The sequence below is a fragment of the Phycodurus eques genome, chromosome 15 (genome assembly GCF_024500275.1).
Source record: "Phycodurus eques isolate BA_2022a chromosome 15, UOR_Pequ_1.1, whole genome shotgun sequence".
Lineage (NCBI taxonomy): Eukaryota > Metazoa > Chordata > Actinopteri > Syngnathiformes > Syngnathidae > Phycodurus > Phycodurus eques.
In genome coordinates, this window is record NC_084539.1 from 11,764,522 (window position 1) to 11,785,368 (window position 20,847).

Consider the following 20,847-nt stretch of genomic DNA (forward strand, 5'->3'; position numbering starts at 1 on the left):
ACTCTAATTTGCCCATAGGTAGGAATGTGGGTGTGAACGGATGTTTGTTTATATGTGCACTGCGATTGGCTGGCTACCAGTTCAGGGTGTACCCCGCCTCTCGCCCGAAGTTAGCTGGGATAGGCTCCAGCGACCCTAGTGAGGATAAGCGGTACGGAAGATGAATGAATTAATTAATTAATTAACTTACTCCCGTACATTCTTCCATGGTCGCAGTCATGAACACCCGTGCAGCACCTCGGGCATGTCCATCGGACACCTCGTTCCGCAGATATTATTGTTTAGGGGAAGACAGCTTCATGCATCCGTGGTCTATGACCAGCTGAATGACTACAGTAGCTACTGTGATATGCACTTTGCAGTACATCAAACTTGTTAACCCATTTGAAAAAGCATCACACGAACATGAATATCAATGTACCACAGGAAAAAAAAGAAAATAGCGTGATCCAAATGCAACTGCCGATGTCAATGAAACTGCCTCTCCTGGGCTCTTTAAATTGAGCCAAAGCAATAACAAATGCTATTGGTCTTTTAATAGTATAATAATGCAGGCTGTTCAATTGTTAATGTTCATGTTCTATAATAGTTCCGGGTGAGCTCGTGGTGATCCCAGCTATAGGCGAGAGGCGAAATACACACTAGACTGGTTGCCAGTCAATTGCAGGGCACACAAACAACTATTCACACTCACATTCACACCAGTGGGAAGTGTAGAGTCTTCCTAACATGCATATTTTTGGAATGTGAGAGCAAGTTGGAGTACCTGGACAAAACCAACGCATGAGGGAACCGCTTAGACCCCTAGTTACCGCCTATTTTTTGTGATAGGAATTTGGACTATTTACGGAGAAACAGCAATTTTGTTCATGCTGAAGTGCGTATGATCTCACCTCTATTTTCCCAGGTAAGTTATGGCAGACCGAGTCCAACAGCATCGGCGTGGGTTTGTCTCTGCACATCAACACCAGTTCCAGGTCCATGTCGCCTTTTATCAGAAGGCCTTTCGCAACCAGGCCAATTCTCACCACTCCGCACAGCACTCTACCACTGCTGGACTCCCTTGAAAAAAGTTCATTTTGCAATATGAGTAGCATTTATTTCTGATTCCAGTCACTCTACAGGCAACATTAACCCTACCTGTAGCAATCACTAGAACCCTCATCCTCCTCGGGAGGCTCCATATCCTCGGTACTGTTTGGCACTTGGCTTTCAAGCTGGCCATGGGCCTCCAACCTCGTCTGATCCAGCCAGTCTGAGACGTGTTTGAGGGCGCACTCCACATTGGATACTAGTGTCTGAACTGCCTCCAAGTCGTTAGAGGACGGGTAAATAGTGGAGTGCTTCGCCATGACATGGCGGTCATCATTGCTTAAGGAACGGAAGGACCTCTGAAAAGAAATATGTTTACATCCATTAAATAAATAAATCTCCAAGTATATAGTTTGTATAATTGTGACAGCTTTAATTTCGTAGTGCTGACTCCAGCACACAAGCAAGACAACATCTGACTCAATTCCACATATCCTGATTCTACCACTTACTGTAGTTTAGTTTAGTTTATTTGTTCATTTGTCAGGGACCATATAAAGAGAACAAACACGCTCTGTGCCAGATTATAGCTTTGTAGCTAATTCCATCTGAATACAGTATATGGAGCACCAAGAGTGCCAAAATTAAATAAATACAGAATTACAAAAAAAATAATTAAATGTGTCATGATTATTTAATTAATTCAGTAATGTAATTATTTCAGTATTGATGTAATTATTTAAATATTTATTTTTTTCAAAATTGCCTGATCTGGGGGCGGCATGGCTCAGATGGTAGAGTGGTCGGCTCCCAACACAAAGGTTGGGGGTTTTATCCTCGGACCCTGTCCAAGGCTCTTTCAGCAAGATACTGAACCCCCCAATTGCTCCTGATTCTGCATCATCAGTAGGTGAATTAGGAAAACTGTGTTAAAGCGCTTTGAGTATCTTGAATGGAAAATAGCGCTTTTCAAGTGAAAAACCATTTACCAAGTAATTATTTCCGTATTTACAGTATTTATTTCAGCATGTACTTATTAACTTCATAATTTAATTATTTCACTATTACTTTACTTACAGTGTAATTTGGGCACTAATGTTCCCCATGAAATAATTTTATCTGTCATTCTGTCTCATCAAACTCAGTGGGCGGGCACTGGGCGGGACGAGCGCTGATCCAGCTACAATCAAATTGCTCTAGTTCCGGCATGGGCATCTCTGTGAGTTAACTCATTCACTGCCAGCCCTCCCAGTTAACATGAATATTTGACGTACAGTATACAGCTGTCAATGCCAGTGAATTTAATCACAGACATTTGAGCAAAAGCCATGGGTTTACGTGTCATGTGTCAAAATGTAACTTGACTTATATTTTTGATTGAAATTACTTTTGATTTCAGTAAATATGACCTCCTAATGCTGAAAATTCAATAAATTAATATTTTCAGTTCTTTGAAATTTGTTGTGCGTAATAATTTGTAACAGTGCATTTTAAGTTTTTTATTTTTCAAAAAAATACTGTTATCACTGGGAGGTTTACAGGGTTGTTGTTTTTTACCGTGATGAGTAAGAATGTTGAGATGGAGAACACCTTCCATACCAAATTCAGGATTGATTCCGCTTGACTGTGGTTTACTATATTTACACTTGTATAGCAATTGTTCTATGAAGGCAACAGTTTGAGCATGGAATCGATTTACTGTACATTTCCATTATTTTCTACTGTGGGAAAAAAAATAATCTCTCTCTGAATCTAGACAAATCAGACACTATACAAAAGAAAACTACAAAAAGGGTGATAGAGTGAGTAATGAGGCAGGAGGAGCAGAGTGAAGAACATCCATGAGAACAGAAAATACTTCATATTAAAGATGTTTATACGCTTGTGGATATTTATGATCTGCACTGCAATCAATAGCAATGTCACGATTTCCGAGGTTTACTAGGTGTGGCGTGACATCATCAGTTGTCTTCAATCTGTCATATATCGCAGCATTAAAGCAGGCACTCGGTCGGATATGGCGATTAAGTGATAAGTAATCTAATTCCAAAGCAAAACCGACACAGAGGGGAAGTTAATTTGCTGTGTGGAGCAGCTGATGTATGACCCTGTAATCATAATTACACTGCATTATAATCTATTATCTCAACATATGCTATAATATACAAGATGCAAATGCTACACTGAAGTAATTTATAGACACCCCCAAAATAATATAAGACCATTATTTTATATTAGGTTAAATTTAATACCTAGTAACAACCGTCCAAACAATATGTTCATCATTTGCCTTTCATTTGTGTTATTATATAAAATGAATGCATAGTAACCTTTTTCCTATGTTCACAGATACTCTGTCTGGAACATTATTTTCTTGTAATCTTCTTTTTCTCCATAAATACAAAGATATCATATTTGTCAACGCACACTCTGATGAAGCAAAGTTCATTTTTTATCATTAAGGTTATCGCACTTTGCTGGGGAGCCTGAGGTGTGTGGCCCAGTTCAACACAGAAGAGGCTGCTCTCGACAAGCTCCAAAACAGTTCTGCTTATCTCTCAGACACACACTTCCTTTATTCTCTGCACTCGTGCACACACGCACGCACACACACACACACACACATGCTCCCTTTCACTAGAGTGCGCGAGATAAAGCCATTAACAGAATAGAGGATGAGCGCTGCACAATAAGCGAACCCACCCAGCCTACTTAGCTGCATATGTAGAGTGTGACACAAACATTTGACAAGGTCTAATTCCTGGATTTCCCTAAGGACTTGATTGAGAGTCTGCAAATCTTTGGCAAGGCATACGAGAAGGACACCGAGTCCGTGAACTGACTTGAGATTTGAGGAAAACTTTAACTCTGGAATACACAATAAAGCTTGTCAAATTTGGAATTAAACCACAATCTTCTGGAATAAAGTAGACATTTTGGACATCAAACTTAGAGTCATAATACAAGAAGTTGGTGTACCTTCACTAGACCTTATTTTTTGCTTGCGTGTCACTATCCAAAGGAAAAAGCAAACTTTTTCCTTTGGATAGTGTTATGAGAAGAAAAAGGCAAGAAAGGAAGAAGGTACCGTGAAGTAAATGCACTTAGTTAAAGTTGAATATTTCAGTGCCATTATTGCCAGTAGCTACTGTATGTGGAAAACTAAGCATAAATTCTGGTTCAGCTCTGCAGTGTCCGATATTAACAATGGCCAGGGGCCAGTACAGCGCTGTGTCGGGCCACCAAGACACTCCAGACGCTGGCCCGACCGGTGCCAGTACAAATCTCATAAATAAATACAATTGAAGGCGGCACGGTGGAGACCTCACAGTTCTGAGGACCCGGGTTCAATCCCCGGCCCAGCCTGTGTGGAGTTTGCATGTTCTCCCCGTGCCTGCGTGGGTTTTCTCCGGGCACTCCGGTTTCCTCCCACATCCCAAAAACATGCATTAATTGGAGACTCTAAATTGCCCGTAGGTGTGAATGTGAGTGCGGATGGTTGTTTGTATGTATGTGCCCTGCGATTGGCTGGCAACCAGTTCAGGGTGTACCCCGCCTCCTGCCCGATGACAGCTGGGATAGGCTCCAGCACGCCCACGACCCTAGTGAGGGGAAGCGGCTCAGAAAATGGGTGGATGGAAAATAAACCTTGTAGGTAGGGTCTGGGGGGGTCCCCGGGGTTCCCGCAGAGAATGTTTTTAATTTTAACATAAATTAAGCAATCTGGAAGACTGTGAAGACAATAAGGGAAAATCAACACATTGTCTTCATGCAGAAAAACATTTATTTACACTGCTCAAGTCCAAGTTGTGCCTTATGTGTGCACCGAGTAAATATATATAAATATTGTTGTGTGATGAGCGCTCCGCTTGACTTACTGGGGTAAAACGTACACAGTGAAATAATTACTCAAGTACTGAGTAAATAGCACAAACAATTATTTAAAAAAAAACATTTGCAATTTACTGCACGGTGTTTTCTCAAGTTACAAGTGAGCTGAAATATCCACGTTTGGGCATACAGTGCCAGACAAATAGTACAGTACATGAAAGCTGTCGTTTTTGTTCGTCTAAATGTAAACAAGAGTAGCGCGCCGTTGCCTTCATGGTAACGACGACCTTACCAAAATGGTGGCCATTTAGGCACAACGATAAGCCGAGGCTGGCTTACCTAGTGTTAATACCTATGCCCGGGAAGCCCAATAGAACACGTTGTGGGAGGTCATGTGACTTTCTTTTCTCGTTTGATTGGTGAACTAGACTTAAACGTCACTAGCGCTTAAATTAGATTGGCACAAACAACGCCCAATGCGGAAGTCGAAGTCTTCCTCTCACGCACGAAATAGTTGATAAAGAAACAATAATTGATCAATAAAAGTAGCAAGCAACATTTAGATCCACCCTAGAAAAAAAAATCAGCGGATCTATACGATTCACGTAAATAGCCTATTTTGAGTTCAAAACGGCGAATTTCGCCGAAAGGTGACTGATTTGAAGGTATGAAGAGCCTACGACCTCAAAGAAAAAGAAACCTTTTATCCGTTATGGTGAGTTGTATTTTTCATGCATTTAACATACATTTTTAAGCCAGTCATGTTAATTTATTTTTGCTGTTTATATATGCCACACCTTGACAGCCAGTCTGTGAAATAAAATGCCTACGCTAAACCGGTCCGTGGTGCAATAAAGGTTGGGCACCACTGATTTAGAGGCAATAACTACCTTTGTGGACCTTGAAATACTGTTTTCAAAAATGTATTATTGATTTAGGGATTCCGTTTTAAAGTGCATGTTGACAAAAGCAGGAGGAAGCTGGAAAAAAAAAAAATATCTTTCCCACTGTATCAGCAAATTTTTCTTGCATCGAGTTCAATAGAAGCATTTGTATTATGCTGTATAATGTTTTTATACCAGACATTATTTTTATACTGAATGTCACCCTTCATGTGTCCACACAATCATGTGACCGATTTATGCTTGTGAGTGCACTTATCTCCACAAAAGTGTTTAACAAACCAACAGTCACAAATTTGATGACCTGGCTCTAAGGGGGACTTCTGGGGTAATAAAGCAATTTGTGAGCTCGTGTCTACAGTATGTGTTCGTGTCTACTTGACCGTGGGGGAGGTGAGGCCCAGCTGCTCTGGTCGCCATGTAAATTAGAGTAGTTATGAGAGCTCGGCGACAGGAATCAACCACTCTTAAAGTGCAAGCCCGGATAACTTAAGAGGTGGCACCATAAGAACGAGCTAGGCAGGTTTTAGTGGAAAGGTTGGATGTCAAGGTAACATTAAAAACAAGCAATTTAATCAAGTGTGGTGAAGCACCCAGGGCGGCTCTCATGACCTCTTCACATCCTCAGCTTGTAAAAAGGTCTTGTATGGCATCAGTAAAGCTCATACACACAAGGATACACCCTCAATCCTGGAGACGCAATGTGGCCGTTCTTGAACCCACCTTCATTACCAAACAAGGTGAAGCTTAGTGACCCAATATGATCGACTACCTCTAAGAGTTTGTTACTACAGACATACCAAAAATTGCGCCAAATCTGAGCCTTTTCCCTTGCTTGCCATAAAATTCCATAAATAACAAAAATCAGCTCTCTTTAAAAGATCATCCTGATTGATTATCCTGTGGTGTGGGGTGCGTTAAACAGTTTTTTTTCCCGGATCTGCTTGGAAAACAGTCGGGGAAGAAAATCTCAAATGTAAAACCAGTTCATTATTTATGATTGCAAATCAGTTTGATCAAAACTTTTTTATGCCACCACAAGGCTAAAATGTGAACAATCCTTTCATTCAGTATCAATTACATTCACAGATAAAATTAGGACGGTCTTGAACATGCATTAAAGAGTTTTACGCTTCCCTATCTCTCTCAGAAGTCTGTCAAGGGTCAGTAGTCTTACTTTAAGATGTACTGTATCTTGTTTTATTCTACAGCAGTTACTTTTTCTTTATCCTTGCATGACAGTTAAGAATGTCAAAATGTTAAAAATTTGCCTGCGCAGTTAAGGGTTATATTTTGGCAAGAGCATGAGCCTGGAATAAATCAACTCATTTATTGCCCATAGAAATGTTTTTATTTATTTATTTATTGATCAAATGTTTTTTAAAAAAAATTAAAGCAACTTCAAAGTCAACCAGCATCACAGAACAGATGATGTTGGAATTTTAAGATTTCACCGTCAATACCTTAACTTAAAAAACAAAAGTAATTTTCCTGCAACAACTAAACCACTGCACAAAGCTTAACGATTTTGGACCTTGATTTAGCCTCAATTGCTTCAAGATGCAATTAATCACTTAATTGATTATTAAGTACTTACTTCACCACACAATTTCATTGAAGCAAGCATTATTAACTTTCACATGATCAATATAATTGTCAATAATCAAGTCAATTGATTTCAATTTCTATGATTGTTTTTGTTGTAGCAAATATGTTAAGCAAATGTCTCATCAGCTATTGTATTAAGACTACTTGTGTTTGAGTGTGTGTTTATAGGTAGACAACATTTCTAGTCTGCACTTACCTTTAATAAGTCATGTGCCTCAAGTGCATGTTGAGTGCTCAGATAAGAACAAACAATGAAAGATGAGGCAGACATGAGGGAGGAGGAAAGTTGACAAAAGTGAGAAAAGCTTCCAAAAGAAAAAGCACATTAACGTGACTGACCAGAGCTGAGAGGATGATAAAGGGAGATGCAAGGAGATGGACAACATTCATTTCAATATTTTGAGCTGTTTGCAGCAAAAACAAAAGGCTCATTGTGATTGGGTTGACAGGCCATATAAAATAGGTATTTCAGCATAAGAGGCATAACTCTGAAGTAGAAAGAGCTAAAACTTCAAAACCCCTCATCAAAATGCACTTAGAAGCGATGGGACCTGCAATGGGATAAAAACAACAATTCCGTGGCTTCTTTGTAGCATTCAGCAGCCGAGAGGAGATTGCATTAAAAATTCATTCTGTGCACTCTGTGGCAGGCCGATCTGCTGCACTCTACGCTAGCCAGTTTTATTGTGCTTTCTTTTTCATCGTCGTTCCAATTACCACACATGCGTTGTCACACACCTGCACTTGTATATCAAACATATGTACAGTAAGCACAAGTCCTTCTGCATTTCAGATACAAATAGAACCCCTGGACTAAATTGAGAGATTAAAAAATAACAGATCGATCCCATCTCATCATCTGTAAAATCTCCAAGCTTATTTTAGAAATGCTTTCATGCTTTCAGTCAACCTGTGTATTTGCACAAAGGATATAATTTTTTTTGGGCGGGAGGGTGGGTTGTTCTTTTAATGTATGTCAATAATGTTTGCTAGTGCACTGACTAGACTAATGAGAATTAAAAGATTTAACGCCTAAATTAAAATGAAAGCACCACTAAAAGCGAATGAGTTGACCGGTTTGGGGATCTACTTTAGTAAATGTTATATCGCACAGTTGTAATGGAAAATTACAGAAGAGGCTGTTACATATGATCAGATAATACTATATTTGTCTTTAGAAATGGTGAAGCAGCATGTGGCTCATTACCTTTAGTCATTTTTGTATGCTCTGCTCCAGATAATTGTTAAAGTACCCGTAATCTGAAAATAAGTGTCTTCCAAATTATACATACCACAGAGAACAGTGCGAACAAAACAGCCAAATTTGAATGATTAAAATAAATCTTACTATGTAAAATTAGTCTTTGAAATCGGGAAAAATCGAGCTGTTCTCTCCTCTCTCTGAAATGCTCTGGGCATGTCCGCTGAATGTGCAGAAACCATCCATCCATCCATTTTCTGAGCCGCTTCTCCTCACTAGGGTCGCGGGCGTGCTGGAGCCTATCCCAGCTGTCATTGGGCAGGAGGCGGGGTAGACCCTGAACTGGTTGCCAGCCAATCAAAGGGCACATAGAAACAAACAGCCATTCCCACTCACAGTCATGCCTACGGGCAATTTAGAGTCTCCAATTAATGCATGTTTTTGGGATGTGGGAGGAAACCGGAATGCCCGGAGAAAACCCACGCAGGCACGGGGAGAACATGCAAACTCCACACAGGCGTGCTAACCAGTCGTCCACCGTGCCGCCGTCTCAAGACCATGGCAAAGTAATTGTTGCAAAACGTAACGGTGGCATTGGTTACAGGCGCATATCTAAGCTTCTGAATGTTCCAGTGAGCACGGTTGGGGCCATAATACGTAATTGGAAAGCCAATGATACCACCATGAATTTGCCTCGATCAGGTGATCCTAGCGAGATTTGTAACAGAGTGCAAAGAATAATCAGAAGAGTTGTCCAAGATCCAAGGACCACCCGTGGAGAGCTTCAAAAAGACCTGGAATTAGCTGGTACTGCTGTCACAAGGAAAACAGCGAGGAATGCACTCCGTCGCCATGGCCTGTATGCACACTCACCATGCAAGACATTGCTGAAAAAAAGTTTGCTGAACAACATTTGGACAAGTCAGTTAAATACTGGGAGAATATAGTCTGGTCCGATGAGAGCAAAATTTAACTGTTTGGATGCCATAATGCACACCGTGCTTAGAGAAGAAAGGGCACTGCACATCACCCTAAAAACACCATACCAATAGTGAAGTTGGGAGGTGGGAACATGATGCTGAGGGGCTGGTTTTCAGCAAATGGACAAAAATCTGCTGCCATCTACGAGGATGATGAAAATGAAATGAGGGGTGGACATTTCAGCAGGATAATGATCCAAAACATACATAATGCCAAGGAAGCTCTCAATTGGTTTCAAAGAAAGAAAATAAATCTGTTTGAATGGCCCACCCAATCACCGGACTTGAATCCAATCGAAAATCTATGGAAAAAAAATTAATCTCAAGGTCCATAAAAGAAGACCACGGAACCTTCAAGAGTTGAACACTGCTTGAGTGGAGGAATGGGCCAAAATCACACCAGAGCAATGCATGCGACTAGTTTCTCCATACAGGAGGCGTCTTGAAGCTCTCATTGCAAACAAAGGCTTTTGTACAAAGTATTAAATAAATACCAGTTGGTGTGTTCGATACTTTCTCCCTGTTTCATTTCACATTATTACACAAGACTTAATTTCTGGCCTTATTTGTTCTACTTTCTTTGTATGTATGGATTACTTGGGTTGTTACCAACATCTGGTGAAATCTTCAGGTCAATAGCCCCTTTGGAAATATATTTAATGAGAAAAATGGTGACGTGTTCAATACTTATTTCAGCCGCTGTATATATTAGGCATTACACGATCAGGATTTTTGTGGCCAATCACCGATCATTTACGCCAGTGAGGCATAGTGATAGACAGAACAAATGAATGGTCTTCTATTAGATGGCAGGAAGTAAATACAGTAATTAATGTATCCACTTTTTGTGATATTTTTATTTGTCGGTGTGCCGTGAGGTTTTTCAATTGTAAAATATGCGCCTTGGCTCCATACAGGTTGGAAATCACTCCTCTAGTCAGATCATGCATTCTAATCAGTCAGGCAAACAAACATTACAACATGACAGAAATAATGGGTGCTTACTGTAATTAAATTACTTTATTATAATTAAATTACTTCGCAACCACCAAAACTTTAGAGCATGATTGAACAGAACGCCTGCATGTCCGCTTACAACCGTTTGTGCTAGCACTGAAGATGCTCGTTATAAAATCGGATCATAAAATGATGTTATAAAACCTGTTTTAATTTGTTGTTTAACTGCGTACAAGCCGGAGAACACAGTTTCATTATGTTAAAAAAAAAATGCATCGTAGTAAAGTGGAAATACAAGTTTTCAACTATATATATATATATATATATATATATATATATATATATTTTTTTTTTCTTTTTTTAAAGGATAGCACTTCTATATTCTTTTTTATGAAACATAAAAACAACAGGACTATGTTTATATGTTTGACACTAATCCAAACAGATGATAAAATAATTTTACTCAAGGTAATTGTGAAACTAAAGAGTGAACATCTAACCCTCCATCCATCCATCCATTATCTGAGCCGCTTATCCTCACAAGGGTCGCGGGAGTGCTGGAGCCTATCCCAACTATCATCGGGCAAGACGCGGGGTACACCCTGAACTGGTTGCCAGCCAATTGTAGGGCACATAAAAACAAACAATCATTCGCATTCACATTCACACCTATGGGCAATTTAGAGTCTTCAATTAACCTACCATGCATGTTTTTGGGATGTGGGAAGAAACCGGAGTGCTCTGAGAAAACCCATGCAGGCACGGGGAGAACATGCAAACTCCACACGAGCGGGGCCGGGGATTGAACCACGGTCCTCAGAACTGTGAGGCAGACGCTCTAACCAGTCGTCCACGGCGCCGCCAACATCTAACCAAGGCAGCTTAAAAATAGCCAAAAAGAATTAATGGTGAAAATAGTGAGTGTGTGCTCACACGTGCAGGCCTGAGTATTCATTCAAAATTGAAATCTTAGAACAAAGTCATTCAGGAAGATGCTTCATGTATCATGTGGTTTAGGTGGTGACAACCTTTCCAAGGTCCCTTGTATCATTTACTGCATCACCATAACTCAGAACTAATCACGGCACTGTGTTTGCATGCAGCACGCGCACAACACGCCTCTCATTACCCTTGGTAATTTACGACCTCAAGTATGTGCCCTGTTCTGCGAAGTCCAAACTCAGCACCTTTGTCAGTACCTTCGTCTCTTTCTATATCTCTATATATTTTTCTATATTTTTCTATATCTTTATCAATCATATGTTCTCCTTGACCCCTCCTCCCCCCTTCACCGCGAAAAAGTCTACCCTACAAACCCCTATTCCACCATCTTTTTTTTTTTCTACGTCCACATGTTTTATCTCTTAATAATTAATCTTCGGCTCTCCTCCCCCCTTATTTAAAAGCTGCCACTGTCATAGGCCGAGACCATTAATCAATCCCTTGTTCCGCTCCCTCTCCACCTCTCAACCCGTCCTCCATTGCACAGCCGTGCACTTTTATTGTTTGTGCGATATATCCTTTCTTCGCGTTCCTGTCCATTTTTGCTCACTTAACTTTCACTTTGATACAGTGCAGCAAAGTGTACATTACCATGCCTAGAGGAGGAGTGGTCGTAGGCTGGCTTCCTTCCTTCCTTCCTTCCTTCTAATGCCAGCTGTTGGGGGTTGCCAGGCGTAAGGGGGTGGTGCAGATGTAAGGTTACTGGTCAGGATGCTACTGTCACACCGCTCCTCATGTGCTCCTCCGTCACCGTAGCCACTACTCAATGAGAAGATGGACCTGAGAAATGACACACTAATTGTTTATTCAATTGAATAATATCTCATTTGTGACATTAAAAATATGGCAGCAGAACTGACAGAATGTGCACCCATGAATACGCATTGCCCTATTCATTTTTCATGTGCTGCCTGGGATGTGAACACATGATCTAAACTTGTTTTCAGTCAATGGCTCAAACAATGGAGCTCAACACACCTCTGTCACACGTGCAAATTATAAGATATCTACTCAGCTTTGACACTAGCAACTACAGAAATAATACGACATCAAAATATAGAAAAATAGACAAAATATCGATATCGCAATATATTGTTACTTTTCATTGTACAGTATCATGATACCAGCATCAAAATTCGTTATTATATTAGTTACTGTTTAGGGTTCAGTATCAATATACAAGCATCAAATAGCAATATTGCAATGTAAATTGTACTGTGAGCTCATATATGATTCTCTCCCCAACAACTTATTGTGCGTTAATAAGATAATATGGACATTTATTTCAGTACTGTAGCCAAAGTGAAGAATGACGTGTGGAATTATATATTTTTGACTTTATGGCCCTCTACTGCTCTTCATGATATTAAAAAGTAATTAAGTTAAAGCCAGCTGTGCCTTCGGCTTGCCAGTAAACTAAACTAAACTAAACATGATGTCAATATAAAAACAGAGACCAGTTGAAGCAAAAGCATGCACAACGTGTGAGAAAACTCGATGTTGAAATTGAATAGATTCATGCAAAAGCTTTATTGTAGCATAAAGCAAAAGCTTTTATTATAGCACTGAATGGGTGCTTTGTCCAAGAGGACAAAATACAAATTACAATTTCGACTTATTTGACTCGTGTTTTTCATACGAATAAGTACTATAATTATGACTTCACTACTGCTTGAGCGTCGGTTATTGATATACCACAGTTTTTGTACTTGGCAGCAACCAGCAGAGGTGGTGTTGATTCAGTCTCACGAGTTTGCCATCGACACAAGTACAACATGTCAGCTACTGAAATTGAGCTGCATCCACGGTAGTTATGGCAACAATCCTAGGCAGCATTATTCTGCTCAATACAGCCCTGGCATGGAAACGGGAGTTCAGAACATTAAAGCAGTACATTATAGAAAAATATTAGTGTTCTACTGCTTATCCTGTTGAGGGTATTCTTGAAATAGCAATTGAAAATAGAGCCCCTCTGTGCTATTTTTTTAGGATCACTATGATAGTAAAATATATTTTCTTTGCAATAAGATCCTGTGTTGTATGTGGATGTGGACAAAGATAAACGCAACAAATGCAGTACATGACCAAAGGGGACTGAATGATCAGAAGACGAAACCATGGGGATGCATCGAGCAGCTAAACAAGACAGAAAGAATGGCAGATTTGATAATGCACACGGACAGGAGAAGGGAAGCGTTTAAAGGGAGGCCAATTGGAAAAAGGGTGCAGAAGGGAACCATAAACAAGAGTGCCCGGCTCCTTATTTTCGCCCCAGCAGCCGTCGCTCTCTTTGCTTCGAGCCACTGGCCTGCAACACTAACAATTAGGTCCTTAACCTGGCAGTGACAGTCTGTGCACTTGTGATTTGGCTGTTACACTACCACAGCCAACAATGGGGGGTAGCTCTCTTCCAACATAGCTTGGCCTACAGACATTGTAATGCATGTATATGATTTGTGTGCATGCTACACAAGATGCCTTAAAGGGAAAAAGAATGTGTACCAATTCTTTCAGAGCAAACAAGGAAATAAGTACGAGTGAAGCCTATAAGGCCAAAGACTATTATAACGGAACCTTAAAATTTCAATAACATAAAAGGCTGTAATAATTGGGAATCTTTTTGGGGGCTTTTGGGTAAATTTTGGACAAAAATACACTCATACAGTAAGTAGAGAAAAAGTATTAAAAGATTTAACTTAAAGCAATGCAGCAGTAGCGTAGCGATCAAAGTTGTAGGCATCCTGATTATTCAGAACAACATGGCTAAAACGACAATAAACTGACAATCATAGGAGAAGAACCAAAATAGCTCTATCTCAAAGGTTTTTTTTACACTTGTATAACTTAAGCATGTTGAAAATCAGAATGCATGAAGTTGACTATTTCAGCAAGCTTCCCATTTATATACCTTATACCTTCAAACAGCATATGTGCGAAACAATTCTTGCAGCATCAAATGAGATTTCAATGGATTAGAGTTTTTAAAGTGATATTGAAGAGGGGCTTCTATTTTTACAATTGATTTTTTTCATCAAGTTTTTCTTTTTTTCTTTTTTTAAATGATCGGTACACAATGACTCTACCCTCTCCTCCACAGTATAGTCTATCAAAAATGTGTTAGTTACATATAAATAAATTGCTAAATGTTTGCCACAACACCACATAAAAGACAACATGCACTGTCAAACACTGGTCCTGGCACCATTGGGAGGGACCATGTTTCTAGAAGCACAGGCTTAAGTTTCTTCCACAAAATCATCTTCCCACCAGTACCCATTCTCCTTCCGCTTTATTTTTCACATCCTCAGAGATCATTAGTGTGTGATTGTGTATTTTTCTCAAGAGAAGCGGAAAACTGGCAGATCCCCACCCTCAGTAAGCCTAGCGACAAGACATGTATGCACACACACAGATTTGCACATGGGACAGTTGGTCATTAAACTCTGTTTTCCCTACAGAGATGCAACGAATCAAGCTGCGGATAAGGGGGGGGGGACTGGAAGTGATTTAAAAATGAAGGCTATATAGTGCGGGAGAATTGCTGATATGGCTCTAAGCAGCAATTTACACCTTTCTCTTCTGATAAGCATAAAAAGGGATAAGGTCTTGAAGAGAGGAAAGAGGGAGGCAAAGGATGGAAGCCACAGTGAGTGTTAATTAGTGGCAGCGGAACTCCTTTTGAGAATTGATTTCCTTATAGAATTGTGTTCATTGTGATATTTCAGAACATGTAGATTACATTTTACCATTGAACTCTTCCTGCCAACTATAGCTCCTTTTACACTGCCTCTAAAAGCCATTTTACGTGTTTTTTCTCTCCGAGTGTTGCTATGTTTTAGAATAGCTGATCATTGGTGACTGAGTATTTGTGGTTTATACTGTATTTCTGGCCCATGAAATATGTCCACTCTGTGGCCATTTTTGACCATTACAAGTTCACCTGTTTTTAGTAGGTAAACAAATGGTATTTGGTAAAAAGTTATTTTAGTACTGGCTGGTTTGTGTGGATCCTGGTTTACTGGCACTGTGATAATTGCATCTGGATAAACACGTGCAAGTGTGTGGTAATGAGTGGGGCAAACACATTGGAACACACGAATAACGAAACTCTCAGGAGCAGGTGGCATGCTCAACAAACTCAATTGATGCAGGATCACGTTCCCATTTGGTCCCAGCTCACCGCCTCTGAAAACACATGCCAGTAAACAGAAATGTGTTTGCTCAGCTTTGTATTACTGGAGTGAGACAGGGAGGCAGATAGAGAGACGGGTGGCCAGAAATGGCAGCGACAATACCTGTCTTTTACTTGCAGATTTTTTTCAAATCTGAACTGAGAGTTTATTGCTTATTTTGGAACTCTTCCCATTAGCAGCCCATCCTCCATTCTACTCAACCTGAAAGTAGACTAAGTGAACCCAACTCATTTCCTGCATGATCTGTAAATTTATACACGAGAGCCATCCTTTCAGAATGGGCAAAGCGCAGGAGTATTCTGTGCCAATTGAATGGGATATGAGTGAAAATGTAATGCACTAATGCACCTACCTGAGTGGAGCTATAAAGTGGAGTGGAGACATGCTATATTATGTTAAAATTGTATCTCATTAGTGCAGGATTATGTCCACGTCATTGCTCCATTATGACAACCTTGTGAATCAACTTCAAAATGTATGAGTTGAACAACTAAATGTGAAAAATCAACCAAAAACCACATTTTTGGGCGCCAGAAGTGTCCTTCAAACATTTTTTCAAACAATATTAAAGACAAGCAATGACTATCAACATGGTCAATAGAAGAGACAATAACCTTTGCTTTACTTTAATGGACTACATTCAGACAACTGTGAATTATGAAAGTTTGGATCAGGTGATGACAATTTATTTTTACTGAAACTCAGATGGCTAAAATTCTCTATTATGCAATAAATTATATTGATTTCAATCTCTATACAAAGTATGGATTATACTGTAAGCGTTGTGGAAATGCCTAAATATGTACTGTAATTTTAACCTTAAATACACATTGCTACACATGGAGAGGGACATAAACACAAGGTTTGTATGTGTTTGTCAATGGGATCTTAAAAAGACAGACCCAGACGCCTTCCTATGGAGACCAAGACCCATTATTAGATTATTTTGATGAACGCTTTAAATTTAACCAGTGGGACTATCCAGGGGATTATAGTGGTCCTTTTTAAACCTGCATGCTTTTCTGGTATATTTTCTTTTCATTGCAAGTATCAAAAATACGCACACAAAAAACACCAATGGCTTGCCTAGTAATTCTCCCATGTGATATGACTCAGCCAAAGCAAATCATTTCTTGAGAGCAGCTTTGCGAGTCAAAATATTTGGGACTGAATAATAACGCATGCTATACATTATACAGTTTGATGTCTTTTTTTTCCTCAAGTGAACCTCCTTTACTTGTTGATGACCCGTGATACATAATCCATATTTCAAGAGTAGTACTCTGCCTTGACTGGGTCCAACTGCAAGCAAAGACAATCAAGAAGCGCATATTAGTGGCCACTTTGGATATTTGAGGAATAACACTGTCACCATGCATATGTTTTATTTCATTTAGCATTCGGACACTGTAACTCAATGCTGCCTGGGTCCAGCTGCAGGCCAGGAGAGGTCAGTGAGTATTGATGAGTTGGCAAAAAGAAACTGCTGATGTCGCTTTAAGAGAAATACAGTAGATAACATTGATGAGGAGTTGTAACTCTGTCCTCTTGATTATTGAAATGGAGATGGTGTGTGTGTGTGTGTGTGTGTGTGTGTGGGTGTGTGGGTGTGTGTGTGTGTGTGTGTGTGTGTGCAGATACTGTTGCTTGCTGAGAGTGGATCATGTCAGATAGACTTGACCATGCATCGTCAGAGTAATCGATTACACACGCACATTTAATGAATAACAAAAAGAGCATACATGTATGTATACTGTACCTAGACCACTGCAGTTGCACACAGGCACATTGCTAGGCTCCTGCTGTGTTGGTTTCAGCAGGAACAGATGGTATTACCCAAGCTGCCAAGGCCCCACACCCCATAGTCTATAATGCGAATGTATAGCGCGTGTGTTTACTTGCATACGTGTTAGTCCTAACAATGTATTTTATTTATACAAATGGTAAACATATTTTTGAAGCAGTACGCAAACACTGTTATTGAGTGTTACAATATCATATCCAAGTGGTTTTTGGACTAGTTCTTTGGTCCATTGAGACTTAGTAGATTAATCCTGCTTGAAAGGCTTTTCACTGGTAAGCTCGTGTTTGCCAAAACACAAAGCCCTCCACTACCCCAACTCTAACTGTTTTCTTTTGTTTTGTTTTTAAACATAGAGACCCTCAAATGATGAAGAGGGCCCACAAGTTTGAGAGCTGTGTACTCACAAATAGTGGAACGCAATCTATATGACGAGTAAATAGCCTTTTCAATCTCCCCAAATAATTATTACATGTGCAACGTGAATTTCAAAGCACATTATAAGGGTTTCGTGCTTTGTTAGTGGAAAAGGCAAACAAAGATATTAGTAAGGTACAGAAACAAAATTGATCACTCCGATAATTTAAGGGAATCCAGCTTTTGTTTTATTTAACCCGGCCCGAGGATTTAGCAATTGAAAGACTTATTGCGCCGCACCCACGACTTCTTGCGAAATAACTCCTTTCTCCATTCAATTACGGGCATGAAAACTCAAGGATTCATGACTTTTTGTAAATTCGCATTTTCTATGACTCTCGAGGAATATAATAAACTGTGGTGGAATGTGGCACTCACCCAGAAGAGCTGCATTTTTCCACACCTTTTTAGTGTCCTTGCACAGGTGTCCCCTGCTACAGTTGATACTTTCCTATCGTTTTCAACTCAGTGAACCCCTTCCCAAACAACAAGCTGAGAAGATTCCGTTAAAAATATCCACCATTAAGCTCGTAAGGGCTGAAATTCCAAAGTGTTCTCGAAGCCGACCTGTAAAAATTTGTGATGTTTCTGACTGCGTTAATTGCCCTAAAAAAACTTGACTTAAATTAAAGCGCAAATTGAACATCATTCTTGAGAAGAGCAGTGTGGGCAGTAGAATAAATCATGTACCTTAGTCAATCCTTTTTTCATGAATTTATTCGTTATTGAGGATTTTAGAGGTGCTTGAAGAGCTCATTCCCTGTTGGTTTTTTTCTAAGAAAGTTCCACCAAGACCACTTGTCACATTGCTATTTCAAAAAACTATAATAACTATATTTCAGGAAGGACATTCTCTACTATTACTAAGAGAATTCCAAAGGCAGAAAATGGTGGGTACACAATATCATTACAAAGCCCTGCCAGTTGAAAAATAAAGTAAGAGCATGACTGTGGGAGTTGTCCAGATGTGAACTAATTCCCTAATGGGTTTTTACTCCATAACACACAAAAACAGGCTGGCAAGCACAAATACACGTCACTGTAAGGTATCCCGGTGTTCCATTCTCTCACTATATTTCCGTCCATTCTCATTAATAAAAGCAGCGGTGTGTGGCTGTGGTGGGAGACGAGCTGATAAGAGGGATGGGTAATGAAAGGAAAATATGTTATGGTCTACTGTATGCTTTAAAGATATATGTATTTTTCCTCCCTCATTTAGTGTTAACATCTCTATTCCAAGTTCCAACCACAGAAGATATCTTAAAATTGTGCTCATAGAGTGGCCGAGAACATTTACTTACTCAATTGCACAGAGGATTGGGCGTTGATTAGGGGGAGGGACGGGCATTTAAATACATTTGATATAGGGTCAAAAACTGTGTGCGCATTTATTCTGTTGATTTTTGTGGTCAATACACAAGCCAGCTGGGCTTCTTTTTTGCAAGCCAAGACGGCATCTCCACTTCTTTAGCAGGAGCTGATCAGTGACTCCATTTGGGGTAGAGTGTTGCACGAAGCCATTTCATTAGAGACTTCCTGTCTTTCTCTCTGACTCTGGGGAGAAGATGATGGAACTGAGAAACAGACAGGAAGACTGACCATGCAGTGGGTTGCCCTGAATTCCATTGTAGTGCAGAGTATTAAAAAATGAGAATGACACTGTAAATATCATTTATTCTTATGCTTAGACTTATGTCTATATCTTTGTCATAATACAGTAGTTAGATTCAAAGTAAGACAACGTTGCATCTTTCAGGAAAAACTTCCTTGCAACCTTTCAAATCTATCATTTTGCATGAGGGTTATACTTCCAAAGGTCAAATTACCACAATCATTGTCACTACTCACTAGCACGTGTGTAACCAAACAATTGGGTAGAAAAAAGGTCAAAAATCAACCTTCTCCTTTACCAATTAAGTAATCTTGGAAAAGAGCAAAATTTGCCAGGCAAATAGCAAATAGCACTTGCAGCACTTATGATCCTCGAGTGTGCGTTTGGGGGACAAAGGAACCATCAAATTGCAAATGGTGGGAAAAGGGAGTCAGTAAGAGATTCATCTTCATTCAACTTTTCCCCTTGGGATTGGTCACCATGGCTACGGAAGTATTTTTTTCATAACACAAAGAGAGCGAGTCCACAGAGATACTGTAATATTGTACATATCAGCATATTAATAAGATGGCGACCTGAAATCGGCTATCTAAAATAAATATTCAGGCCGGCACAGCAGTGACTTAACCAGGTGGTACCTGACAGACGACAGAAAACACGCAAGGCAGCAGTCAAACCAGCGACCCACAAGATGCTCTGTGACCTCTAATGGAGAGCAATGAGAACAAACAGTATCAAGCGACTATATCGTCTCATCTTACAACACGACAATAAGCCTTCATCTATTTTGTAAAAGCTATGGAAAAACTGACAATAGGCTGTCCTCATCCAAGAATAGCAAAAGCATGACTTAATGGGAAATGGAGAGAACAGCATCATCTTTCCATGCCGTGACAGGCTGTGCATTTAGTACCAGGGCCTTCAGTGGAGACTTACATGACTTAATCCACCCTCTTAATAACACCATATCACATTGCAATCATACCAATCGTCAATACTAGACAAAGACGCAATACAGAATAACAGCGTGCAACTTTGGCATCATCTGTAGCGGTTCAGAATTAATATTCATCTAATAATGCTAGGTTTACATTATCTGCCTGCTGGCCACGAGTGCCCCACCTGCCCAAAACACAGTGCGCCGTGAGATCCCAGTCATCCCTTAGCCGGTACTCAAAACTTGAATACGACAAAAACACGGCCTAAAACCGGTGCACTATGCCGCGGGCAAACAGTGTAGCTGTGGCCACCTGGAACATTATGTAAACCCAGCATAAGAATATTTACAGTACGTTTTGTTGCCTTCACCCT

At 39.9% G+C, this 20,847-nt stretch overlaps 1 protein-coding gene across 4 annotated transcripts in view; it reads right to left on the minus strand.

Moving 5' to 3' along the window:
* strbp (spermatid perinuclear RNA binding protein) overlaps positions 1-20,847 on the minus strand; it is a 78,454-nt gene that overhangs the window by 23,606 nt on the left and 34,001 nt on the right. For all 4 annotated transcript variants that reach the window (XM_061698770.1, XM_061698768.1, XM_061698769.1 and 1 more), the window contains exons 3-5: positions 12,105-12,293; positions 1,141-1,391; positions 894-1,062 (exon numbers count right to left, since the gene is read on the minus strand). In XM_061698770.1, coding sequence (XP_061554754.1) covers positions 894-1,062; positions 1,141-1,391; positions 12,105-12,107 — 423 coding nt within the window. In that variant the 5' untranslated portion in view covers positions 12,108-12,293. The remainder of the gene's footprint in view (positions 1-893; positions 1,063-1,140; positions 1,392-12,104; positions 12,294-20,847) is intronic.